The 24813-nt window shown below is 51.7% G+C and overlaps 9 protein-coding genes across 9 annotated transcripts; 5 read left to right on the forward strand and 4 right to left on the reverse strand.

Moving 5' to 3' along the window:
* Positions 1-1152: 1152 nt before the first annotated feature.
* G6M90_00g024050 (uncharacterized protein) lies at positions 1153-4527 on the forward strand (the record flags this gene model as incomplete). The annotated part of the gene is made up of 7 exons (XM_066129932.1): positions 1153-1653; positions 1751-2020; positions 2138-2599; positions 2655-2967; positions 3022-3264; positions 3326-3447; positions 3508-4527. The coding sequence occupies 7 exons, from the start codon at positions 1153-1155 to the stop codon at positions 4525-4527; spliced, it is 2931 nt and encodes a 976-aa protein (XP_065985887.1).
* Positions 4528-5831: 1304 nt separating this feature from the next.
* On the reverse strand, positions 5832-7859 carry G6M90_00g024060 (uncharacterized protein; the record flags this gene model as incomplete). Its single annotated transcript, XM_014692688.1, has 2 exons — positions 5832-7565; positions 7638-7859. 2 exons carry the CDS (start codon positions 7857-7859, stop codon positions 5832-5834), a joined length of 1956 nt encoding a protein of 651 aa, XP_014548174.1.
* Positions 7860-8664: 805 nt separating this feature from the next.
* G6M90_00g024070 (uncharacterized protein) lies at positions 8665-10389 on the forward strand (the record flags this gene model as incomplete). Its single annotated transcript, XM_014692687.1, has 1 exon — positions 8665-10389. The coding sequence occupies one exon, from the start codon at positions 8665-8667 to the stop codon at positions 10387-10389; it is 1725 nt and encodes a 574-aa protein (XP_014548173.1).
* Positions 10390-10504: 115 nt separating this feature from the next.
* EAF7 (Chromatin modification-related protein EAF7) lies at positions 10505-11556 on the reverse strand (the record flags this gene model as incomplete). The annotated part of the gene is made up of 2 exons (XM_014692686.1): positions 10505-11292; positions 11355-11556. 2 exons carry the CDS (start codon positions 11554-11556, stop codon positions 10505-10507), a joined length of 990 nt encoding a protein of 329 aa, XP_014548172.1.
* Positions 11557-11937: 381 nt separating this feature from the next.
* Positions 11938-14862, forward strand: TUBGCP6 (Gamma-tubulin complex component 6; the record flags this gene model as incomplete). Its single annotated transcript, XM_014692685.1, has 2 exons — positions 11938-12058; positions 12122-14862. 2 exons carry the CDS (start codon positions 11938-11940, stop codon positions 14860-14862), a joined length of 2862 nt encoding a protein of 953 aa, XP_014548171.1.
* Positions 14863-15227: 365 nt separating this feature from the next.
* ask1 (DASH complex subunit ask1) lies at positions 15228-16696 on the forward strand (the record flags this gene model as incomplete). The annotated part of the gene is made up of 4 exons (XM_014692684.1): positions 15228-15315; positions 15383-15489; positions 15559-16507; positions 16572-16696. The coding sequence occupies 4 exons, from the start codon at positions 15228-15230 to the stop codon at positions 16694-16696; spliced, it is 1269 nt and encodes a 422-aa protein (XP_014548170.1).
* Positions 16697-17238: 542 nt separating this feature from the next.
* G6M90_00g024110 (uncharacterized protein) lies at positions 17239-17517 on the reverse strand (the record flags this gene model as incomplete). The annotated part of the gene is made up of 1 exon (XM_014692683.1): positions 17239-17517. One exon carries the CDS (start codon positions 17515-17517, stop codon positions 17239-17241), a length of 279 nt encoding a protein of 92 aa, XP_014548169.1.
* A 2614-nt stretch (positions 17518-20131) lies between these two features.
* TRI12 (Trichothecene efflux pump TRI12) lies at positions 20132-22118 on the reverse strand (the record flags this gene model as incomplete). The annotated part of the gene is made up of 5 exons (XM_066129933.1): positions 20132-21046; positions 21104-21483; positions 21550-21765; positions 21835-21913; positions 21984-22118. The coding sequence occupies 5 exons, from the start codon at positions 22116-22118 to the stop codon at positions 20132-20134; spliced, it is 1725 nt and encodes a 574-aa protein (XP_065985965.1).
* A 1131-nt stretch (positions 22119-23249) lies between these two features.
* On the forward strand, positions 23250-24678 carry G6M90_00g024130 (uncharacterized protein; the record flags this gene model as incomplete). Its single annotated transcript, XM_014692681.1, has 2 exons — positions 23250-23897; positions 23986-24678. 2 exons carry the CDS (start codon positions 23250-23252, stop codon positions 24676-24678), a joined length of 1341 nt encoding a protein of 446 aa, XP_014548167.1.
* Between the last annotated feature and the right edge of the window lie 135 nt (positions 24679-24813).

Consider the following 24813-nt stretch of genomic DNA (forward strand, 5'->3'; position numbering starts at 1 on the left):
TCCAAGTCCTGAAGCAGCCCCAATTGCTGACGTTGGTTGCTTTGCGACCTGGGAGGGCCCCTTTGCATTGCCTGATTCTGTTCATCTCTTTGGCTCAGTGTCTGGCTTCAGTGTTGCGCCGTGCAGTTGCTCCGTATCCGCACCATCACACAAACCTGAGTCCCTCCCTGCCCAGAGAGAGACCCAACCACGCCGGCGTGTCGGCCATGCTCCACGTCGGTCCTGGCTGGCATGTTTGTACCGCGATGTGGTGCTGCCGAATCCTGCCAATGATCTGCCCACTTCGGACCGTAGATTGTAGACTGGAGCCTACAAAGGCTACAGACTGTAGACCTGGTGGGCCAGCTGGGCTCTGGCTGTCTCCGTGTTGACGTTATTGTCCTCGTCCCAGGTCCATGGAGGGCGATGGCGTGGCTCGCTTCGTAGTAAGAAGCCTTTTTATCGGCACATGTAACAGCCAAATCCTGCCTGCTCCAGCACTGAGTCTTGGTGCTCATTAGTTATTTGTTGCTTCAATGGATATCGATACATGTACTCGCTTGATATCCTTGTGCTAACATGAGCTAAGCTGTGTTGGATGTTGAAGGCATGGCCTGGCAGGTTGGCAGGCCCTGCTCAGTCCCCACTCCCTCCGCCTCTCCGCCCTCCTCGCTCACTTGCACGTCCTCATCCTCATCCTCGTCGTCTCCTCTCTTCTTTTCAACACCAACCGACGAAACAACCCATTCAACCAACAGAGAGGATCAGGAAAAGGAAAAGGACCTGCGTGTCAATCTTCTCTTCCCCTTTCTATCCTCCCCTTCCCATACCCTCCCGCCCCCAGATTCTGTTTTTCTTCACTTCCACCCAACGCATCGGATCCAGCTTTCCATCGTCGATACCCCGGATACCCTCTCTTTCTTTCTTTATTTGACAATTCGCTTCGATTCTGCGCTTGTTGCCTGCGTTTTTCATGGTCTGCTCCTTGCCCCGGTGATACCCAAGCAGCCGTCTCTTTTTTTCTCACCCAAAGGCCACCGTTTCGCGCCCGCTAGTGCCTTCGCATGTCGCCTCTTCGTTGAGTCTGTGTCACCAAGCTGCTTCTACGCCCGCCCCGTCGTCGACAACAGGCCCTCCTAGCCTTGCCTTCTCGTGCGTTTTTGCCCACTCAATATGAACAAGCTGGCCAACATGCGTCACTGGTCCGAGAGGATGAGCCCGAACTTCGGAATGGGTCGTCCTAACATGCCTATGAATGGCCTCAACCCGCATCAAAAGAACGCGGCCCAGACCCTGGGCCCGATCAACTCACCACAGGCTGCCGATGCCTCTATTCACTACTCGTTCAACGTGCCATTCGCCTCCGACCTTGCGGGCCCCAATACCGAGGACATCGTCCATGCCACCACCGATGCCGTCCTCCGCTGGACGCACCCTGCCGATGCTCCCGACGATGTGCAAGTCCATGAGTTGCCGGTCCATGCCCAGAATCTCGCCAATCTCGGAAGACTATGTCGAGATTTGTCTGTTGGCCCACTGCCCATTGAGGCCCATGTCATCTCTTCCTCTCCTAAGAATGGCAAAGGCCAAGTTACTACGGTCTGCCTATCCGGCTCCCCGGAGCTAGTACACAAGAGTCGGGAGACTATTTTGAATGAGATACCCATCTCTTTGGTATGGAACCCTCGAAGTGAGCTGTATATGTTTCTACTAGGTTGCAGTGTACACTCGCAAACAAGAGTTGAGGTGCCCGTCTAACTGTGTTTGATAGCGTTGCACGACAATCGACATTGACGGAAACCTTGTTTGTGATATCAATGCTGGCGTGCTCAAGAAGCCCGTTGTAGAAACATTGGATCATATCTCTAGATTCTGTGGTGTAGATATCTTCTTGCTAGGGCCCAAGTTGACTCCCATAGTTGACGGCATGACGGGCGACTCGCAGTTGCGCATGGACCAGCGATGGAGAGTTGCTATTTACGGCGATATTCTCTCGTCAGAACATGCCAAAGCCCGTGTCTTGATTCACATTGATACTCTGGTATGACTTGTTCTCAGATTCCACAGTTCTTATTGGGAGGCAACACCCTCGTCATTGCAGAGAAACTCTGATGGAGTTGTTGTGTGTTTCTCTCTCTTTTACTAACTCTGCTTACAGCTTGGCCGTACGTTTGATGTCACGAAAATTGAGCTGTCCTTTCACCAGCTTGTTTGTGGCCGCCATAGAAAGAACATCAAGTTGATTGAGTCATCTACCGGGACTGCTATTTACTTCCCACCCCTGTTCTCGCAGATGTATCGCTACTGTCCTCAAAATGCCACTCGCCGGGACCCGACCGATATCTTCATCACAGGTGAAACGATTCAGGCCATCGAACTTGCCAAGCAGAAGCTGCATGAGACCGTCTCTCGAATCCGGGTCTATATGAAGGACGTTACCATCCCCGCTGCCAAGATTGATAGTATCCTTCTGGGACGTCTTGATAAGGTTCGCAAGATTCTTGAGGCTAATGGAACGTACATCATGTTCCCCCCTCTGGCTTGCCAACGAACCATGGTCCGGGTCCAGGGAAGTGAGAGCCTACCTGTTGAACGCACGGTTCGAGAGATCATGTCACTGGTAAGTGTCCAGCAATGCTCTGTTCATACGCTCTTGTCCTGACATCCTCAACTAGGCTGGCCAATTTTATGGCGCTGGGTGGTACATGCAACAGCCTGAAGTCAGGCAGCAGCTCTCACCTGTTGAGATACGAACTATGCTGTCAGACATCTGTGCCAACGCAGAGGCGGATTTATCTTATGACAGAATGAGCTTCACTGTCACAGGATCTGATGATGCAGTAAAGTCTGCCTTGACTGTCATTTCTGATCTCAAGTTTGTTACCCAATCGCAGTATCAGATCCGTGTCAAGATTGAACTCGCCAACGAGCACAAGGAATTTGTGAGCGGCAAGAAGAATGGCAAGATCAATAAGATCATGGGCCAGAGTGAGTTCTTATCAGAGCCGCCTTACCGCATGTATTCTAACGAACATTTCCTAGGCAACGTACAGATCATCTTTGATGGGTTCAACGAATATAACTTCAACATTGATGTCATGGCAGCCAGCTACGATTCAATGAAGCAAGGTTTAACTTTGGTTGAACAGGAAATGCCTGCCTCCATCTCCTTCCATGTGCCTGATCAGTACCACAAGCGTATCATTGGCATTGGCGGACAGCATATCCAACGCATCATGAAGAAACATTCTGTCTTCGTGAAATTTTCCAATGCAATGGACAGAGGTATGACTTGGTTGGCAAATCCTGCATGTCAAAATTGTTTTTTTACTAACAGGTACCTCAGGCGGCATGGGACGCGAGGACGATGACATCAAGGTTGACAATGTCATCTGCCGTACCCCGGCTCGCAACGCCCAGAATCTAGATGCCGTTAAGAATGAGATTTTGGAAATGGTGGATCGTGCTGTAAGTGATGACCACTGGAAACTAACAGAAGCCATTCCTAACGCTTTCGTGCCTTGTCAGGACTCCGAATACACCACACAAATTGCCAGCGTGGACCGCCTTTACCACCGTGAATTGATCGCCCGTCTCCCTGAAATTGATGAGCTGGAGCAAAAGTACAATTGCAAAATCAACTTCCCGAGCACTGAGGAAGCCAGCGATGAAGTTACCGTTACTGGCCCTCAGTGGCAGGTCCCTCACTGTGTGGACGAGCTTTTGGGTATGGTCCCTGATAAGCATGAATTGGTGCTGGCTCGCACGGCCGATCTAGTCAAGTTCTTGGAATCGCCGCAGTTCGCCACCGACCTGATATCGAAACTCAAAGCCCAGTACGAAGTGGAGGTTACGTATCATCAGAACCCGGACGAGCTGACTGAGGAAGGCTCTCCGACTGTTACCTTGGTCTGGGGTTTCACGCGTAATAACGCGGGCGGGCTCCGCGACGCCATCGATTTCCTCGAAGCTCAAATGGCTGCTGCCACCGTTGAAGCGAGCGTCGTCAAGGGATCCATCCCGCGCCCCAAGTCTGACTCTTTTGAGGACTCTTTGCAGTACTTTGACTCGAAGCTCCTCCAGCACGCTCCTGCCTCGTCCTCCAGCGACTCGCCTGTCAAAAGTGGCTTTGGTGCCGAGGTTGCTCGTGAGCGAAGCAGCATTCTTGACCGCCTTCGCAAGCCCGGCAGCATGACGTCTATTTCCTCGTTCCTTGACCGCAGAAAGAATAGCTCTCACTCGATGAATAGCAACTTCTTCAAGGGATCCAGCAACGTTTCCAAGTCGTCTTTAATCTCAATCGAGTCGACCCGAAGCTTCAACGCTGACCGAAACCCTTGGAACGACAGTGGAGTCAACCTGCCCGAGGACGAGAATCCTTGGGGACCACGACCGTTCAGCAAACATATGGACAACAAATTGGCCATCCCCCTTCCCGGCGATGTTACGCCTCGCCATAATACCCGCGCGTCTGGAGACAGCGGTCGTCCATCTACTTCTCATTCCATGAATTCAGGATACCCCGCCCATATTGGGCCCTTCCGTTAGATTCCCCCGACTTAGAACACTCACATGCGAATACCCCGGCTGGATATACCCCTCACAGAATAAAAACAGAATACCCTGGAACTTCAGGTTCCATATCGGTCGGATTTTGATCTTGTTTTATAATGCGATGTTTCGAACTGAGTTGCGCTTTGTGTTTTGTTGTGATGCCGCAGATGCCTCATGAGATTTGCTTGATGTCCTTTTTTTTTTTTTTTTTTTTTTGGTTATGTTGGCGCTTAGCTCAGTCTTGATGACTGCTATCGGTGCCTCCTTTATACCCGCGAATTCGACCAAAGACATGCTTGAGGCCAAGAAAAAGTTTGAAGAAAATACCCTGGTTCAGATATACGTGGTAGAAGATGGGAATGATCTTCGGGGGCTTGCTCGTTTTGCCCCTTGCAAATGGAAAGACTAGTGCATTGGAACTGAAGGGATTGAGAAATGCGAAATCAATACATGGAGTGGATGAATGGTATATTTTCTGTTTTATTTTATTTCTGAAGGCAATTTGGCCCTCTAGCCGAGGTGAACAATCCTGGAGAGAATGGTGTCAGGAACTTGCCCTTTCAGTTCCGGATGAGATCTGATCGACTGCAGAACTCTTGGTTGTGGAGGTGGGTTGCAAGAACAACTGATGAAATATACCCGATTGAGTGCATTGAAATAAGGTTGCATGAATTTACGAATTGTGAATGTTTGGACTAGAATTAACTGTTGCAGCAAAAATGAGGACAGACATCTGACCACTCGGGCGCATCGTAAGCGTTGGGCGGCAGCTCTCTATACATACTACTTTGAGTGCTCGAATACGCCTCTGCGTAGTACAGACTACAACAATAATTATATCCTTGCAAGAAACAGAATAATGCCGCACACGAGGGCGACTGTACCCAGCGCTACACTCTGCGCCAGAGACTTCTTCCCGGCTATCGTGCAACGGCTGAGTTCGGAAGCATCCAGAATCCGCCGCAGGAGCAGAGGGATTCGGTGGTTGGGTTGTGTCCAGGACTTTCTCAAGGTCGTTGGGTCGAAATAGAGCGATATTAGGTGTGTAGAATAGCCATTGATTGTAAAACTTGGGCTCTGCTCTGCTGACGAGGATACAGCTTTTAGGGTGATTTAAAGGGTACATGTAAAATAATTAAAAAAAAAAAAAATTCATGTATACATGATATAAACTAAATACAGCGTGGTATCGTCTAATGCCAAAATAGTCTATGCCGTTGAGCCCATACGCCAAAATGCCCCATCGTGATAATACAGTCTCGCCCGTTCCCAATGAAAACTCGGTGGACTCTGCCGAGTTATGCCATGACAGGCCCAACCATGACCCGCTCCCGGCTCTGTCTCGCTTCCAAAATATTCGTCTGCTTCTCTCTCCTGCGCTGCTCGGCTTCTATCCTCGCAAACTGCCCGCGAGCACCGTGCTTTAGTTTTGTAATCATGTCCGCCGCCTTGCCCTTTGTCAAGTCTGACACCGTCAACGCTTTCGCCTTTCCACGTAATCTATTGACAAAGTCCAACTGTCCTTGTGTCGGTGGTAGCTTCCTCCACGATTGGTGTCGGTGGATAAAGCTATGCGGGAATGCGTTGGCCGCATAACTATCTGCTCCGTGAACCGCGTCGTTAAACGTAGCAGCTGTGAGAATCTCTCTCGGTGCGGCGAACGGGGATTTTGCCAACCCAGCAGGTAAAGCGCGGATCTCGAGTGCCCTGTACGTCGGAGATGAGGTCGTCACTGGCTCCTGGATTCGCTCGATACGGATATATGATCCGCTGGGAGCTGACAGGACGAATCTTTCGGGACCGACCTGTACCCAAGCATTCTGGCTGATGGCGCGGATGTGCCTCTCTCCAGACGTGTCAGCGATTAGATCCAGCACAGAGGAGTAGTCGGTGAATGTGACCGCGTCGGCTGAGCTAGCTGCTGAGGTCGTCCCATTCGAGTATGCTTCCTGATGCCTCGCTTCTTCTTCCCTTTGAGCCTCCTTTATCATTCTCATGTCTGTTACTGATGCCTTGTCCACCAACTCTTTCGGATCCAGACCAAATAATGTCGGCGTAGTCACAATGCCAGTTTCCAAACTTGAAACCAAATCAATGACGTGGCAATTCTTTTTCCCCGGGTGAAGCCGCATACCTCTCCCAATCATTTGAACAAGGAGATTTCGTGATCTCGTGGGTCTGCCGAGGACGATACAGTCAATGTTTGGTATGTCGGTTCCCTCGGTAAACACACCACAATTCACTAAAACAGGAAAACATCCTTTTTTGAAATCATGCAGGATCTCACTTCGTTCCTGCTTGGGAGTGTCGCCGGTCACGAAGCGAGCATCGTACCCGTATTCTCGAAATTTGCGTGCAAGTCCAGACACGTGAGCTAAATCTACACAGAAAACCAGGGTGCTTTTCCTGTCCCCGGCTTTAGCTATCCAGCTCTTGACGGTAATGTCATTGACTTCGTTGGTGTTGACAACCTTGGATAGCTCCCCTGTTTGAAAGTCACCAAAGGCGCCGTTTTTGACCTTGGACAGGTTGGCGGAAGACTCGACAGTGGTGAAAATGACATCCGAGAGCCATTTATCGGTAATCATGTCAACGTAGTCCTTGTGGTACACAATTTCGTCAATGGCAGCGCCAAGTTTGACACCGTCGAATCTGGAGAATGTGGCTGAGACGCCGATGAGTGTTGGTGACTCTCGTTGCTTCTGGTCTAGTCCGAAGTGCTTGAGAGTCTTGAGATATCCCGGGGCCACAATGTGGTGGGCCTCGTCCACCAAGACCAATTTAAATTCAGAGGGTTCAAACTTTTCCAAGCGGTCCCTAGACGTAATGCTTTGTACACTGGCGATGGTAATGTCTGCTGCTCCCGAAGCATGAATCGAACCCATTTCGATTTCAATGGTCTTGTCCGGATATGCCAGTTGACAATGCCGGGCAGCCTGTTCCACTAGCTCACGACGATGGGCCAGAATGAGAGTGCGGTCCCCGCCATCTGAACGTGAATGCACTTTGTCAATGAGCTGGGTGAAGATAACCTGAGCCCTGTTAGCATTCGGCATGACATTCAGAATACGGATTGCTTGGAACTAAACACCAATCGAGCTTACAGTTTTGCCGCTACCGGTAGCCAGTGATATCCCTACTCGTTTGTGACCTCGTCTCAGGGATAAGAGAACTGATTTGATGCATTCTTGCTGGTAGTCTCGGAGCTTTGGCTTGGAGGTAAGAGTAAGGCCAGCGACGAAGATTTTGAAAGGTGTGATCTTCCATGCAGGCTTGGTTGCCTCAACCGATGGTCTGGAGACGCATTTTGCAACGGTGCGTAGCATTGTACATTATGAGGTGGCCATGAAGTGTGTCGGCGAAATTTATCGAAACTGCCTGAGATCCCAAAATCTGGTGACAGACAGGGGCAGCTTTGATGCTGGCAAGCTGGTTGGCTGGCAAGGAAACCTTGTGTGTCGCGCCTGGGCCCACTTTTCATTATGTCAGCGCGTTTGGCAAAACATGGGATTGTAAAATATCGAGACCGGACGCAAGACCTGCTGTCAAATTGAATACTGGAAAAGGGGTTTTGCTTTTAGAATATGAAGTACGAAGATCAATGCTCATGGTGGTTATGAAATACCGCAACAACGAGCTTGTGACCTATGGATGGTGGATATGCCTCCTGAAAAAAATCAAAGAGAAATCTCAGGTATTCTGTGGCTCTAAAGCAAAGTGTTGCGTATTAGCCAAAATATTATCACCAAGGATTTTCTTTTTTTTTTCAGCGGTGATGCTGTAAAGCTACGGAGTTACAGTGCGACAAAAACGGACAGTGATAGTAGTCTAAAACCCCTCCAGTTAGTGGTCGTGAAAGCGTCAATGAGGCTTAGTCATTAAAAGGCTCCACCTTCCAATTCATCGATCCACCAGGATTTCTTCTCCGATTCACTTCATCTCAAGCTCACTATGAAGACAGATAATTTCCAGTGTAAAGCCAAGATACTCAAGATAACCGTCAATGCTCAAATCTTTTGTTAAAAGTATTACCCCTGATCCATCTTTTCTAAGAATACAACCAGCATTTATCCCTGGTACAATGTCAACACCGGCGCAGGTGCCGCTCACCGCTTTGGAAATTGTGGGAGCATGGACCCTGACGAAGACGTCGAAGAGTACTCCGTCGACGAGGAAAATTTTGCTAGCTATGAATCAGAAGCTGCAAACGCACATCTGAGAGGAATCGCCAGCAGCTACTCGGCGGTGAACCACAGTGACAGCGACAGCTCTTATGCCTTAAGCGAAGCCAACCATGTTGTATCCGAAGATGACGACCACCTGGCTAGCAGATCACTATTGAAACGTTCAGCTGAACAAGCCTTCAACAACCTTCCATTTAAAAGGCAAAAAGGTGTCTTGAATCCCGAATACCTGGATCTTCTTAATCGCGAGATTGATGACGCTGCACATCAGGTCTGTTTGGAGGACATACCAGAAGGCAAGTCCGACCTGAGAGTCGACCTGCCTGGCTCTCAGGTCGGACTTACCTTCTGGTCCACAGTTGAAAAAGCGCATTTTTTTGAGTCTGTATCACGACTGGGCAAATACGATTTGCCCGGTATCGCAACCAGAATAGGTAGCAAAAGCGAAATTGAAGTCAAGCAGTACGTCGAGCTGCTGCAAACAGCCAACGATAGCAGACAGAGTTGTTTGAGACGCCGATCCTGCTTGGAGCCAGCAGAGTATCCAGCAGCTGTTGAGATCAGCCAACAGTGTTGCCATTTTCAAGAAGAGGCTGCCGATACTGTTTCAGTCCTCCAAGAGCGCAGAGAGGAACAACGAGAGAAGCTGAAATGGGGACAGAAGTGGGATGTTACTCCTTCTCTAGCCAGGAGATTAGGCCACCGTGGCGAGGAGAGCGATGATACGTCTGACATGACGTTGAAATTCTCCGAGCTGTTTCATCTGTCTAACTGGCTACAATTGTCGGAGCGCGTGTTTATGAATTCATCGGTTCCTGGCAACAACTGGAACTACATCGACCATCAAAGACCATCAATGTGGGCCACCGCGTTCGACGACTTTTACTCAATTGCTGTTTCTGTCACCAGACGGCTCGTTCAGACAACCTTGTTTATTAGCATGTCGAGAATCAGGGCGAAGAAGGAGCTTGTTCCTACCACTCGGGATATTGTCCGGAGAAAGGATGTTGAAGCCGCAGTTGCCTCACTCGCCATGCCACATGATTCGAAATCGAGGTGGATCAAAAGCGCGAGAAGGTTGCGATTGGACGTTTTTAACGAACCGCCAGATAAAGATGACGAGGAAGCCGAAGAGGAGCCCATGACGTATGAAGAAGTTGAGACTATACTCTCTGGGAATAATGATGGCATTGAAATTCAAGCTCCAAAGGATGTGATTCTCACAGATGAAGCTTCGCTTGATGGGGATCTGAAAGAGAGCGATGAAAGTCGTGACAACGACACAGGCATTGATTCGGAAACAGAAGATGACGATGATGAAAAACACGAGATTACGCGGGAAGCTAATGAGATCCTGCTTTACTCGACCCCAGAGCTAAAGGATATTCAAGCCGCAAAGCAAGCGCTCAAACTGCGCATCACCACGGAGAGGCAACAGGAAGCGCAGGCCGAGATGCACGACGAGTATGCCAGCTATCAAGCAGAGATCGAGATGTGGGATATCTTGAAGAGGAAGCCGCTAATGGAACTACCTAAAGTGGAGGATCCCGGTCCCGTGCATAGATCGATTTTGAGTGTGGATAATGTCTATCCTCTTGGACGAGACTGGGCTTCAAAGCTGGAATATTATGGGGAATGGGAGACGTTGGATACTGCAAGGCATGATGAATAAGATACACATGATCAATAGAAGAAGCGGCAAATTTTTTAGCCTTTGCATTTTGATTTAGTATACAACCAGATATCTGTACTTTAAAAAGAATCAACAAGTCAACAAGTTTTCATTCTTATTTCCTTGATCTTGTCCTCCGTGTTGTAGGTTTAGGAGCAACGGTCCTCTTCCTGGCTGCCCTAGTTGATCTCGACGCTGGCGTACCACCTTCTTCAGCACTCTCGTCCGCTTCGTCCTCTTCGTCCTCTTCCTCCTCTTCGCCCTCGCCCTCACCTTCTCCCTCATCCTCATCCTCATCCTCATCCTCGTCCTCGTCCTCATCCTCATCCTCATCCTCCCCGGACCCACTCTCTTCCTCCTGATTTTCAGCATCTTCCTCCTCCTCCGTTGTCTCAGCCTTGTCCTTTTCGGCCTTGTCCTTGCCCTTGTCACTCTTGTCATTCTTCTCCGGCTTGGCCTGCTGGCTTGCTGCCCTCGTGCGTCCCCTTGATCCCCTAGCTGGCCTGGCAGCTGGCGATGGCGCATCCGTGCCGTCCTCGGTGTCCTCGGCGTCGGTGGCCCTGGCCTTTGATGCGGTTCCTGATCTCTTTCGTTTTCTCGCATGCGACAGTTCGGGTGAGAGTTCCAGTTGTGGCGGAGAAGTAGGGGCTTCACTAGAGTCCGCTACTGCTCTCTGCATCATGGAGTCAAGGAAATGGGAGTGAGGCAGTGTAAAGTCGACGTATTTATCTTCAGTCTCGTCGTCGTCAAAGTATTCTCGCTCATCGATGAGGTCGAGATTGTAGTAAGTCCGTAGCTTGTCCCAGATGTTGGGGATTCTGGTATGCTGGTAAATATCGGGATCGAAGCCATGATTTCGCAAGTGTTCAGATATCGCAATCATCCTGAAATGCTTGTGCATGCCTAGATGAACGTGATTAGCCAAGCATGCCTTGATTGCTTGTCTGCTGCGAATGGTCACGAACCCGCCGGTTTCCAGCGAATGACGCCTTTAAAAAGAGAAGCGACTTGGTCATCTGTCCACATATTATTGTAATTCGAGACGTCATGTTTCGAGGGATCCCCAGCTTCACTGGCAGCAGGGGTGTCAATGTCCATGGCATCATCGTCCCGAGTTGCGCTCGGCGTCGCGACGGCTTGGCCACGCGCACGTTTCCTGGGAGGCATTTCCGGCTTCAGGCGCAGTCGTTCTCGGCTGATCTGTAGGCATGTAGGCCTGGAAACACAGCATGTAGTTGATTGGGCTGGCAATGCCTACGTTTCTGTTGCTAATGGCTGTTGCTGTTGAAGACTGAAAAGTATTGGAGAGCTCTGAGTTTGGCGATTGGTCGATGAGATCACTTGGGCCTGCCAGCTGCAGTCCACATGTTGCATGTACAGGTCAAGTTCATGTGGGTTCTAGCGCGGGGCCATGGCAGCTCTCGCAAACGCGACCTTGCGCGTCTTCCTGGATCACTTCGACGGGCCATTGAAGCAACATTGCCTACATGTAGGTGCAGTCAAGGCAAGAAATGATACAAATTGCCTGGCAATCATAGCAATGAAGACATGACGGACGAACCAAGCGAAGCAGATGTTTTTGCCATCCCAGACTTTTGGAAGACGTCAAGGTGGCTCGATCAATTGGCTAGCGAGACGTCCACCTCACTCTTTGGCCACGGACTTGACGGTATGCGCATACACCCATTCTTCTCGTGGTGACTCTCTTCATTACTAAACTAGTCCAAACTAGCATTATACAATGTCAAGTCTACCTCATTACCCTTGGAACCGATCGCAGTCGATACTGATGGCTTCTTCAAGCTACCAGAAGTTGGCGAGTCTCACGCTGATGACCCAGACGAGCTCCAAGATTCGGACATGACAGCCTCAACTATACAAGAGCATCAAGAGTTTGAGGACAAGAGCGATATATGGACTGGAGTTTCCGAACCGCAGCCAAGGCCGTCTGCCTTCAGAACATGGGAGACATTCAAAACGGGAACGCTACAGCCATATATACCCATGCTTCTTTCTGAAGCTGGACAAGGCGCATATGATGCCCTTTTAAGCTGGCCAACGGACTCGTTAAATTTGCAGAATACGAGCACGCCGGCTGTTGAGACTAGGGCATATTTTACATCTGTGCTGGCCTTGTGCCTCGGCCGAGAATCCGTCTTCTTTGCAAGAACTACTGAAGATTGGACTTTCAAGTGCACGCTTCCAGAGTTACGAGTGTCTGGGTACAGCCGACAGGTACTTCAGGGCGTACAAAGACAAGCCGCAAAGTGCGGTTCCACATTCTTACGACTCGGCGCATTTTGTCAATCGTCGTACGCTCCATCTTCAAGCCGCTGTGCTATAGCACTAGCCAGCGCCATGAGCCAAATTCTACAAGCCGTAGAGCACCGAGTCTCTGTGGATGGCCGATTTCCCGAATCGCTGCTACAACTTCAGACTACGATTAGGGAAGCATCTACCATTCTCCGTCCCCTAGACGACCTCGCAGCGCGAATACCTCGTGATCTCCCAGATGAAGAGATTTTGTCGCTCGTTTTTCAGGAGGCATCCACATTTGAATTCAGTGAAAGGTATATCAGGGATATGCTTTGCGAAATATTGCAGCGGATATCAAGCCCTTGGGTCGAGTCAGTTGAAGAATGGCTTGGCACACGGCGAGAGGTGGGCATGCCGTTTGCAAGGTCCAACATTGGGGAGACCAAGGGATTCGTCACAGTCGATGTCGAAGTCTTTATTGATGATTTCGGACGAGAGGTTGAAGACATTGACTTTCGGTTGGATATTGGCAGAGTCCCGCAATTTTTGCCTTCCGATATTGCGGAGTCCATCTTCGAGACTGGCAGAAACCTACGGTTTATTCGGACATTCCACCCAGATCACATTCTGGCCCGATCCGACGTCATCATGTCGAACCGACCGCCCGCTGCCAGATGGCTATTCGATTGGGCTTCTATTTTGGATCTTGAGGATCGTATCGCCCAGTATCAAGATGGCATACTGGATGCTATTCAGGAAAGCCGTTCCGCCACAGCATATGTCGCTGTTCACTCCAAGCTTGGAGTAGATGAGCCCGACTCTGATCTCGAGTTGACCTTTTTCGGCGTTGATGAATCCACCATGGAGCAACGGCTAATTGAGTCGATGGATCACTTCAGCCGGCCGTTAATAGAGAGTTCAAGCGATGATTCGCTAAGTCGCATTGTGCAAGAAAAGTTTTCTAGCGAAATTGAAGATGATAGTATAGCTTCTGATGACACACCACACTGGTCTCTGTTGCCAATTCTGTCATTTGGTGGCATTGCGGCTGCCCAAGCTCGAATTGTAAATCGGGAAAGCCTTCGCTTGCTATTTGAGGCCAATAACGTTCAGCTTCACCTCAAACTCCAGCGAGACTTCCACCTACTCGGAAATGGCTTGTTTTGTAGCCGGCTGTCCCACGCTTTGTTTGATCCCGATCTCGAGACGACTGAAAGGCAGGCTGGTATAGCGATGCAAGGAGGCGTGATGGGCCTCCGACTGGGAGGGCGAGATACATGGCCGCCGGGAAGCTCTGAACTTCGCCTTGCCCTGATGGGAGTACTCGGTGAGGCTTATGGTTCTCAGGGGGTTACGAAGGCGTCTACATCGATCAATAGAGATTCGGGTGCTTCCCCCCTGCCTGGGGACCTGAGCTTTGCCGTCCGAGACTTGTCCGAGGAAGAAATCAACAAGTGTATGAACCCCGATGCATTGGAAGCTCTCGATTTCCTGCGGCTCTCGTACACCACACCTCCCGAGCTGACGTGGATAATTACACCAGTCCACCTCATGCACTACGACCGCATTTTCAAGCTTCTCCTCAGGATTCTGAGGATGCTGTACGTGGTAAATCGCCTGTATCAGGACACCAACTCACGACTTAACACATGGGTCGAAGAGGATACGTCGTATCGATTCGTCAGAGAGTCGCAGCATTTCGTGTCCAGCATCGCGTCGTACTTCCTAGACAGTGGTGTTGCGATAGCATGGCAATCATTCGAGAACAAGTTGAACAGCATTCGTGTTCATCTTGACAAGCCCGATGCAGCCCCAGACAAATGTGCGTATAGTCCCAACCAGCTACGGGACATGCATTCACAAGTGTTGGAACGGATCATGTACGCCCTATTTTTAAGGAAACGGCAATTGCCCGTGCTTAAGCTTCTGGAGGAAATATTTGGCATCGTCTTGCAATACGCAAAGCAGTCAAGGTTACAGGCACTCGGAGAGGAGGGCGAATCTGCCGAGTTGGCCAATTCGGCTCACATGTATGCTGAATTCCGAAAGAAGGTTCAAGTGTTTATTACAGTTTGCCGTGGCCTGTCGGAAAAGGCGAGGGCATCTAGCAAGAACACGGCAGATGGCGCATCGTCGGAAGACTCTGGCTTTGGCGATGATAGCTTGATTGCGCAGTTGTTGAAGTTGGATATGGGTGACTACTACTGTAGACGCTGAGTTGGCGATGGCCCATTGATCGGTCTAGATTATGACTCACGACGTATGACATTGAAGAAAAATATGATGGCGTGTTGCATTATTCGTAACGTGCCTGAAAAATGCGTGGTCTGTCTTGTGGCTGTGCATGTGCATGTGTATGTACATATGTGCATGTTGCCTATGCCTGTGCCTGTGCCTGCGATCAATTAGGACCAGACATCAATGATTGCACATGGCAAGCTGCCCCGCCAAAAGTCACCCCAAAACCCCTCTACGCGTGGAGACGCGCTTCCGACGAGGTCCAGTCTCACCGATGCATTGACTTGGGGCTGGTACGGAGTAGAATCCAATTCATTCTTTTCGCATCTTTCTCCAGCTCCAAGATGGCGCGATCGAGTGCAGCTGCGCGCAATCTGTCCTTGATGGAGGAGCTGGAGAAGCTCGAGCAATCCATCACTCTGACTTTGCAAGGTAGATTCACCGCCATCACGGGACAAAGGGCTGTGTGTTTACGAGTGGCATGAGCTGACCCGCATAGAAATTGATCACAATTTCAGCAAAGCCCACCGAATCGTCACGACGAGCATCATACCAGTAGTAGAGCAGTATGGCGAGCACTCTCGCGCCGTGTGGGAAGCATCCAAGGTGGGCACACGACTGGAGGACACATGACGGGCCACGGAACCAATTTGGATGCTAATGCTTTTTGCCCAGTTCTGGAAGCAATTCTTCGAAGCGTCCGCCAACGTCTCGCTGTCCGGCTACGAGGAGCTCGCCAACGACGACGAATCGACAGTCATGGAGGACAGCACGGCAATGAGGGACGAGGCGTCGGCCGACCACACACAAACGCACGACCAAGACATGACGGCAACACCCGGCGGCACACGAGACAGCACAATGCACGGAGACGAGTCGCTCCTGGACGACGCTGAACTTTCGGGTAGTACCCCGCGTCCACCAGTGACCGAGATGATAAAGGCAGGGGTTTCGGGCCACTCATCACCGTTTGACAGGATGCAGCGCGAAATCAGAGGCGACAATGACGGGACCACGGTGCTGCAGGACAACGAGGACTCCACGGTGCTTTTCGCCCAGCGAACGGCTCAGCTGCCAGATATCTCCATGACGCCCAGAGGTCCGCGCGAGGACCAGGCGGCCAGACAGCAGGCGTCGGCGAGACAGGCCAAGGACCCGCTGCTACACCGCGTGTTGGACAAGAATTACAGGGTGCAAGCTACACCGCACCGGCCGGGCATTAAAGTATCTCCCCTGAAGAAGGAAAAGGAAAAGGCAGCTTGGCAATACGACGATTCCATCATGTCATCGCCCGAAATTGCGGCGCCAACGTTGCGCAGCGAAGTCTTCATGTCGCCATACAAGTTGATGGCGCGACAACGCGCGGCGGCTCAAGCCCCGAGGACCCCCGGCGTCAGCGTCCAGACGCCGGCGACGGCAAAGAAGTCGCGCGACGTTTTTGCTTTGGCGGAAGAGGATAAAGGGGCTGGCGGTGCGGCGGCAGGCCAGGCAGGGCGCGGCAGACAAAAGTACGAAATCGACTGGGATAGCGACGAGGACGGAGACGACGACTTGTACGCGGGCATGAGTCCACCCAAGACGATTCAGTTTGTGCTGCCGCCGTCCAAGTTGCTACAAACGCCAGGTGAGTCTACTTGTTGCCATGTGTTTGATGATGAAAGTTTGGGGGGGTGCTAATTCGATTACAGCTCGCGAGGCGAGCCGGAGGATCGTGGATGACATACTGATGGATGCCGGCGCAGACATGGAGTCGTCTGAGTACAGTCCGACCATGGTCAAGATGAATGAGGATATAATGGATGATAGTTTCTAGAGAAGGAAGGTGAAAATTTGGAGAGGGATCGCCTCGTGTGAAATTGATACCAGATTGAACCAGTATGGATCGCGATCTATTAGTGATGTTGTCACCATGATGAGAATTGTGTGTGTGTGTGTGTGTGTTTTCTTTTGGAAACATGCTTCTTTTAAAATCTCCCATCTGCTAACTGGCCGAAATCACCAGACTCTATGAAAAAAAAAAAGACGACAAAACTCTTGCTCGTGGAATGCCCTCCATGTCAGGGGCCTAAGTGGTCAGAGCCCATTGATTCAACATGAAAAGAAAATTGGTATTTGATGCCAAAAAAAAACAATAAAATTAATAAAATTAAACAAGATTCATCCCATCTTTACGCTGCATGCTTTTCAAAGACGCCATTTTATTCCCTATGACCTCGTGCATCTCAATAAAGGTGTCTGGTACCATTATGCTGTTTGCCCCGCTCGTCTCTGTTTGACGAGCAGGCAAGGTATAAGTAGTGTATGTATGTATTCCGCCAAGTTGAGAAACCAAAAAAGAAGAGAAAAGGAGTGTTTTTAGTTGACGAATCGGAAAGAAGGTAGCACGGCGGTAGGCAGCTTGACCTTTTTGGTGTCCTTCTTGTCCTTCTTGTCCTTGCTGCCCTTGTGGGAGGCGACGGAGCTGGCGGCGGAGGCGCGGCGAGACTCGGCCGGGGTGGAGGCGGGCGAGGGGCGGCGCGACCCGAGCATGTCGGCAAAGACTTTCTTGGATGAGGCGCGGTCGAAGATGTGAGGGGATGAGACGGGGCCGTAGGCATTGAGGGCCTGCTGGGCTTGGATGTTGGCGGCGCTCATTGTGGTTGTTTGTGTGGTGTACGTGGGAATAGTACGTAGTCTTTTTGAAGGGCTTGTGAGTGTGGGAGTGTGGTGAGTTGCCTAGTTTGCAGTGTGTGTGAGAGTTGTGGTATGGAGAGGCTACGATGGAGGCGGAGGTCTGGCAGATACTTATAGTTTGTTGCTTGAACAAGATTTGTTGGACGTGGTGATGGCTACTTGGTACCTCGCCCGAGGCCGTGTAAGTGGTTTACGTCTGGTGGTACGTAGCAGATGGAGTCTGGTGCCTGGTGGATGAACTGGATCCGGACTGGCAGTGGGGGTGGCCGGTCCGCAGGCGGGGCTATGGGTCTGCAGGGGTCACTGGTGGGGGTTACCGGTCTGGTGTGTCGATTGTCGTCGAGGCGTTGCGCGTACAACAGCCTCGTCGTCAACGGGCTGGTGCAAATTTCTCAGGCTGCATGTGCGCTACGCCTCCCGCTGCGCCAGCGCCGGGCCACCACACCAGACAGTGCACCAGTGACCAGTTGACGTGCAGCCACACACAGTCACTCGCCGGCGCCGTGAGTCACCTGGCAAGGCACCAGCAACGGCTGCGGCACCCGAAAGCCAGGCGGCGTCACAGGTTTGCGTGCGCACCAGACTTGACAGGAATTGATCGACGTGCTCACTTGCGCCTTCAGCTTCCGCCTTGTCCAAGGCCTGAGGCCCCTGCCCTTTGCTGCAGGGCGGGAAGACGGACCACGGGAATTACTAGCTCGCCATTCCCGTGAATGGTTCACCGTGACACCATCTTTCATTCCTTCTCGTAATCATTCAGGTCAGGTCAGGTCAGGCCAGGGGGTGCCGTTCGAAAATGGCCGCCAGAACTCGATCGATCCAAGCTTGCAAGGGACCGAAAACTCTTCTCCCACGTGCTGGGCAGCACCCTTTACCGGTCTTCTCTGTTTATTCTCGGCGCTTCTTTTTTAGTCACACGTTTCCACTGTGTCATCTAGCCCTGGTGCTTGACTGGCTCAGAGTCTGTGGGACGGGTTGGCGACATTCTGGGCTTATTTTTTAGTCTCTCTCTCTTTTTTTTTTTTTTTTTCAAATGGAGCCCCTGGCCGCCAGACCGGCTGTTGGTCAACAACGGCGGCAATGTGCGTTGCCAGCCGAAGCCAGCCGCTGGCGTGTAAGTTGCGGCCCGCGCCAGCACTCCCCCCCTTTCCCTTTTTTTTTCTAAACCCCCCTCTTCCCTCGAACCTCACATGCAGACCGTTGTGTTGCAGTGGATTCACAGGTGACGGTGCAAAGTGCCAACGGGAAAAAAAATTTTTAATTCACGGTTGCCTGACCTTGTTGGTCTCGGGGCAAAGTGGGGCCTGGGCGCCGAACTGCTCCGGGCTTGGACGGCCGCTGGGGCTGCGCCACTCCGTGACACGGTTGCCTTGGTGGACGGGACGAGTACCCGGTGCGTCTAAGTAGAAGTCTGGTGATTTTTTGATTTTTTTTTTTGATTTTTTTTTGTCTTTCCACAGTTCCATCACGACGTGTCCTCGCATGCAACACTAGCAAAACAAGGTCAAATGGTCCCGTTCAGGCTTTTCACGTCGGGCGAACCAGGGACCGTTCCCCTCGCATGTCCCACCGGGAGCGGCAAACTCAAACCCTCCTCACCTTGACGTCTACACCGTCCGACTTTGTACGTAATAAGGCTCCGCAAGTGTTTGATTCTTGACGCCGGCGCCATCGATACACGGCCCCGTGTTGGGCCTCGTGGCCCGACTCTTGTACATGGGGGGGAGTTGCACGGTCGAATAGAATTGGGAGGGCGACATGTTTGGACGTCCCGTCGTGGTAGGTAATATATTGGTTCGTTTTTATTTGATTCTTACTTGTGGCCCGGGTTGGCGTCGACCAGAAAGCGCCATCGGGTGGCGCATGTTGCACCACGATGCATGGCAATGGTACGATCTCGGGTGTGATGTGATTCCTTGATGGCCGCATGGCAAATCACTGGCACCATGGCTGCGCAGAGGACCGCTGGGCCGACGGTTTGGCCACGGCTCGACGTCTACCGAGCTGGCTTGTCGTACAATTCCTTCTCTTGTAGCATTGGTGCGAGGGCGTCTTGGGCGTCTGGAACGTGTCAAGTCGGATACCGAGAGCCTGCTCGGTCGTGGGCCAAGAGCCGGGCGGCGGTGCGTTGCAACAAATCACCTTTACCTTGCAACATGGACTAGATGCTCGAGTGTTTGAGTGCTCGGGCACGTCAGATCCTGCACGGGCAGACTGAAGGCTTTGACTCGAAGCGTTCACATCATCATTGCCTGGCACCAGCCGTCTGCCTGGAAAACTTGGGCCGTCACGCAGTCCAAAAATTTTGCCTGTTGCACGGCACATTTCACTGTAAACCTTTTGTCCGACATATCATGGGATTGCCACTTGTCATCTCTTTCTTTTGAAATGCCGTCAGTGCCATTCAAATCCTCAGCTTACTACAATGCACCCTCGCCATGTTGTCAGTTCTGGCAACCAAACATCAAGGCTAATATCTCATTCCAGGTGAGCGATTCTATTCAAAGTATTTTGAGGGCGATTCTGCTCAAAACCGCTTTACGATTGCACCCATGTGGGCGGAAAGGGCTCGCCATCAAATAACAACCGCCACATGCTCATCCATAAATTGAGCAATGTCTTGAACAAAAGCACTGGCGACAATCGACACCCCTCCAAAGGCTATGCTGCAATAATATACCCACGGATACGCCATGGCGTATGCATTCTGGCCCGCCAGCACAATCGACTGCCAGAGCTCCACGTTGCCGTCAACGCCTGGAAGGTGAAGGATTTCCTGTGTGAGAGACGCGGACGTGAGCTCAATGGCCGCCTTGATCACTTCCGGCTCCTTGACGCCGCCAAGGACCATGGCGGTCGATACTTGCTTGATGAGCTCTGGCGTGAGCTTCTGTACCAAGACGTTGTAGTAAATGGCATAGCCTATTGCTCCGCCAATGACCCGAACGGACAGTGTCAAGGCAGTTATCGTGGCAATGAGGTCGTCGGGACAAATAATTGTCGTAATGACACTAGTTGGAATGACGATGCCTCCTACGCCGAGACCCGAGACGAGAAGAATGGCATAGACGGCCTTTTCGTTGTCACGGTTCGCGGCCGCCATGGCACCGCATCCTGCCGTCATGACGCACGACGCAGCAAGCAAGAGAGCTCGAATGCCCCGGCCGCGTAGCCACGTCATGAGTCCCAGCGTAATCACGCATCCCGCCATGACGCCGAATCCAAACGGCAGACCACGCAGGCCCACGGCAACAGGATCGTGGCCATACACATTGTAGGCCTGGGTTGGCCACAGCATCAGCACGGAGAAGAAGTTGGCGCCAGAGACGAAGGCGATGAGCATAATGAGGACCAGCGTCCGCGGGGCTTTACCAAGGCGCCTCGGCACCATTGGATACTTTGCAACCCAGCCCTCCCAGTAAACAAAGAACAGGATGAGGACCAGGCCAATGATGAATGGCGCGAGGACATGGGCGCTCTTCCACGCATACTGTATACAGGCTCTCAGCTATTTCGCCTGTGCCGGGAGAAGAAGGACACGACGTACCATGTATCCGCCCCAAAGAATGCCGGCAATGAGCAGGATGATGCCCGTGATGGACGTGACGCCGCCAACGAAATCAATCCGGGAGACCGTCTCCTTGCCGGAGAGAGAGGCCGAGTTGACCCGCGGAGGCGGGCTGTAGAAGAAGAAGACGACGGCAAGGCCTACGGCCGTGTAGGCGATAATCATGACGCCCACGTAGCGCCAGTGGGCATTGGCAGCAATCAACTGCCCCCACATGACGGAGGGACACCAGGGCAGGATCGTCATGATGAGAGCCGCAATGTAGACGCCGCGTTGCGCGGTGGGCGCAATCTCGGCCAATCCAGAAATCGATATCAGTTCGGAGATGCCCGCGCCGACGCCGGAGAGCGCCATGCCGGCTGCGGACGAGACAATGTAAGTTGAGAGAAGGAAAAAAGGTTTCTGCTCGAGGGTAAGCGACTCACCAATAAAGGGGTTCATCTCGTGGGCCGTGACGCAGACAATCTGGCCGATGATGATGAAGGCGCTGCCCAGCATGGCCACATAACGGCGGCCGAGGAGGTCGGACAGCGCTCCGACAAAGGGGGCCACGGCGGCGAGTGCAATCAGGTTGGCGGTGATGAACCATACCCATCGGTCGACGCCGCCAATGTCTCCGTAGACGATGGGGGCGATGCCACCTGTTCAAGGGGTGGCCATGAGCAACTTTTTCTTCTGGCGGTCACGCTGGCGAGGCAATCGTCCCTCACCGTAGAGATAGGGCGGCATTTGGCCGCTCGTCCAGCAGAATGCCATGGCAATAAAGGCCATGAGGCGGCGAAACGTAAACTGTCGAGCAAGAGTTGGTTAGCACTGGTGAGTCCCGTCTCGAGGAGAACGCGGGGGTGGTTGTCATGACCTTGTTTGCGTGCTCGTCTTCTTCGACCGTGGCCTCGCGCGAGGATTCTTCATCTCGCCAGGGCTCGACTGTCGTTGGGTGAGCATGTTTCTCTGGCTTGTCGATGCCCGAGGGCGTGGATGGGACTACGGCCATGGTCAAGCCGGCGTGGGTACGCAGGATCGAGGTTCGATGTCAAGAAACGCAAAGGGGCGTGGGTGCGCAGGATCAAGTTCAAGAAGAACAAAGGAAAGGGTCCGGTCGAAGGGCGGAGTTGTTCCAACCGCACAGTCCACATCGCTTCTGTCCATCCGGAGACACACCACATGCAACTTTTCATCACGTATTTATACTGCTCGCTGCTCGCTGCTCGCTGCTCGTCCACGCTCGAGGTCCAGCGTGGGACGACCCATGGCTGATCAAGCTCGATGGAACTGCATAGGAATCCCTGTCCATCCGGGAATATTGAAGCCTCCTCCGCGTTGCGATGGGGACGCTAATGGAAACTACGGCATTCGGGGCTGCGCGGGGCGTTTTCCCCGCATTACCGAGTACTATCATGAGATGGATGAACGGGGGGAGCAATATCTGGAAATGGGGCCCATCTCCGTCGTGCGAGAATAATCCCCTTGATTGGGTGCGCCACAATTATCCTCACCCGCATTTCCCGGAGATAATGTGCATTGGCAGCTTTTGCCTCCAGACCACCAAAACGTCAAAAACGCCAACGCGATTGGGTCAACGGTCGAAGGCCTCGGCACGGAGCCTCGAATACAAAGCCTTCATTGGCTTGGATAATGTCAATGTGTTGCCTTCCCCAATAAGAGAGTATGAATACGAGTGTCTAGTGCAGATTGAATCTCGCTGGAAAGGCAGAAAGACTCAACGTCACGCTTTGGTGAGACTTTGTCAGAAATAAAAATTGTATCCACCATGACAAAGACCAGTCTGATTCGTTGCATGTCAGAGGTAGCAGAACTGGCAATGCCACGCCAACGGTTGAGTGGAAAGATATGAGCAACAACAGATGACTATCGAACAGGAATACTGGCTTGTCATGCACCCATCCGGTGTTGATTTGTCGTCGTTCTATTTCACCATGTAGCATTTTTATCAATGAGTAATGCCATTAGTACATTGTTGGCGCCTGCCTGTTTCACGGCGATTGCCAAGTGGCCTTATCCTGAATGTGGAGACGAAGCGACCGACTACATCGAATTGATGCATCGCCCAACTCCATAGCTTTCTTCATCAAGTCCTCATCCAAGCTTGGGTCCTCAGTCGACAATGGCACACCAAGCGCACAACATTCCGTGGCAAGCCTTGACCAGTCATCTCAAGCCCGTCTTCCGCAAGTACGACGGTGCCGATGGAGACAAGACGTCGAATTTCTATGTCTGCTACAAGCCCCAGCAGGGCAGGCAACTCACCTACTTTGTCACTGCATTCGCCCAGAACATCGAGCAACACACTGAATGCGAGCGTAGAAAGTACCAGGATACATACACGGCCCCCGCCCGGCATGACTTGATACTAACCGACGCCGTGGCCAAGAAGCTCGCCCCAACCGTGCTGCGCTTGCGACAACGATCTCTGGCAGATTCAAACGGGAGGGATCGATACACTGATCAGCCCTTTGACCAGTCAATGTCGAATGATGCCACACGGCTTTTCTGCCGTCATGGGGATGGGCAACCGGGCTTTGGCTGTGGATGCGTAATTCCTTACTGCGAACGGCAGGCCGCTGCCTTTCTTCGAGAATACGTGCCAAACCCATGTTTCCAATTTTTCCAACATAACGCAGAGGCATTTTATAACCTTGAAATTCTGAAGCTTTTGTTATTATACGGCGAGATGGATCCCATCCTACGCATTTGCGCTCATCCCGAAGTCGACTACGAAAACTGGCATCACGTAGGGCCATGTTACGATGAGGTAAATGATATCCATCGCCTCAGTCAAAACTCTGCTAGTCTGTTCTATGATGGCGGGGGAGAAAAGGGGAAAACACTAACAAAGGCAGTTCCCCGATGTGGGTTGGGATCGTATTTACGTAAACGCCCTGGACGCATACCTGTGTCTCAACATAGTTTACTGCTTCCCTGAGATATGGGAACCGGCGTCTGGTCGAACGGCGAGGCAGGATTACCGCAACACATACATGTACCAGCGCGTCATGGCCAGTTGCACGTCATTCAGAGCCACCTCGGAGGTTCCAGCATTACCTCATCGGCAGTTCTTTGGCGTTTCGAATGACGAGACGTACCGCAAACGACGAGGGGACGTGTCATGGGAACGATGCAAACCCGGCCATGGGATACTGCCATGGAAGGAATTCCTAGCAGAGGAGAGGTTGACACCGGATCCTGTTGTTGAGTCCTTCGCCATCAACTATGCATGCAAGATGTTGATGGACAAGGGGCTCCCGGCAGAGCTGGTATCGAGCATTTTGGACTACGTGGACCATGCCACGCAGAACAGGCTTGAGAAACCTCTTGATCCGTTCCATCCGGTCAATGGCCACCAGTTGCGCCGCTATTTGGCATATTGCTGGCAGCTCATAATTCGTTGCAGCATGCTGGCGCACGCACTGGGTATGAACTTGGACTGGAAGGCAATAGTCTCTGAACGCCTGGTTGAACTCGTCTCGAGAGGTGACGGAAAGTGGTGCACGTATAGAATTGACTCTGAAGGTGACTATTGGGGGTTTGTGTAACGAATTAGATTTGTGATGGGTCATGGGGGATGTAGTACACACTTGTCCGGATATACTGAACATTTGAGCTATTGAATTATGAGAATCGTGGACAGAGGTTAGAACCGATCAGGACAAACAACACAGAGTCGAGGG

Source organism: Metarhizium brunneum, chromosome 1 (genome assembly GCF_013426205.1).
Source record: "Metarhizium brunneum chromosome 1, complete sequence".
Lineage (NCBI taxonomy): Eukaryota > Fungi > Ascomycota > Sordariomycetes > Hypocreales > Clavicipitaceae > Metarhizium > Metarhizium brunneum.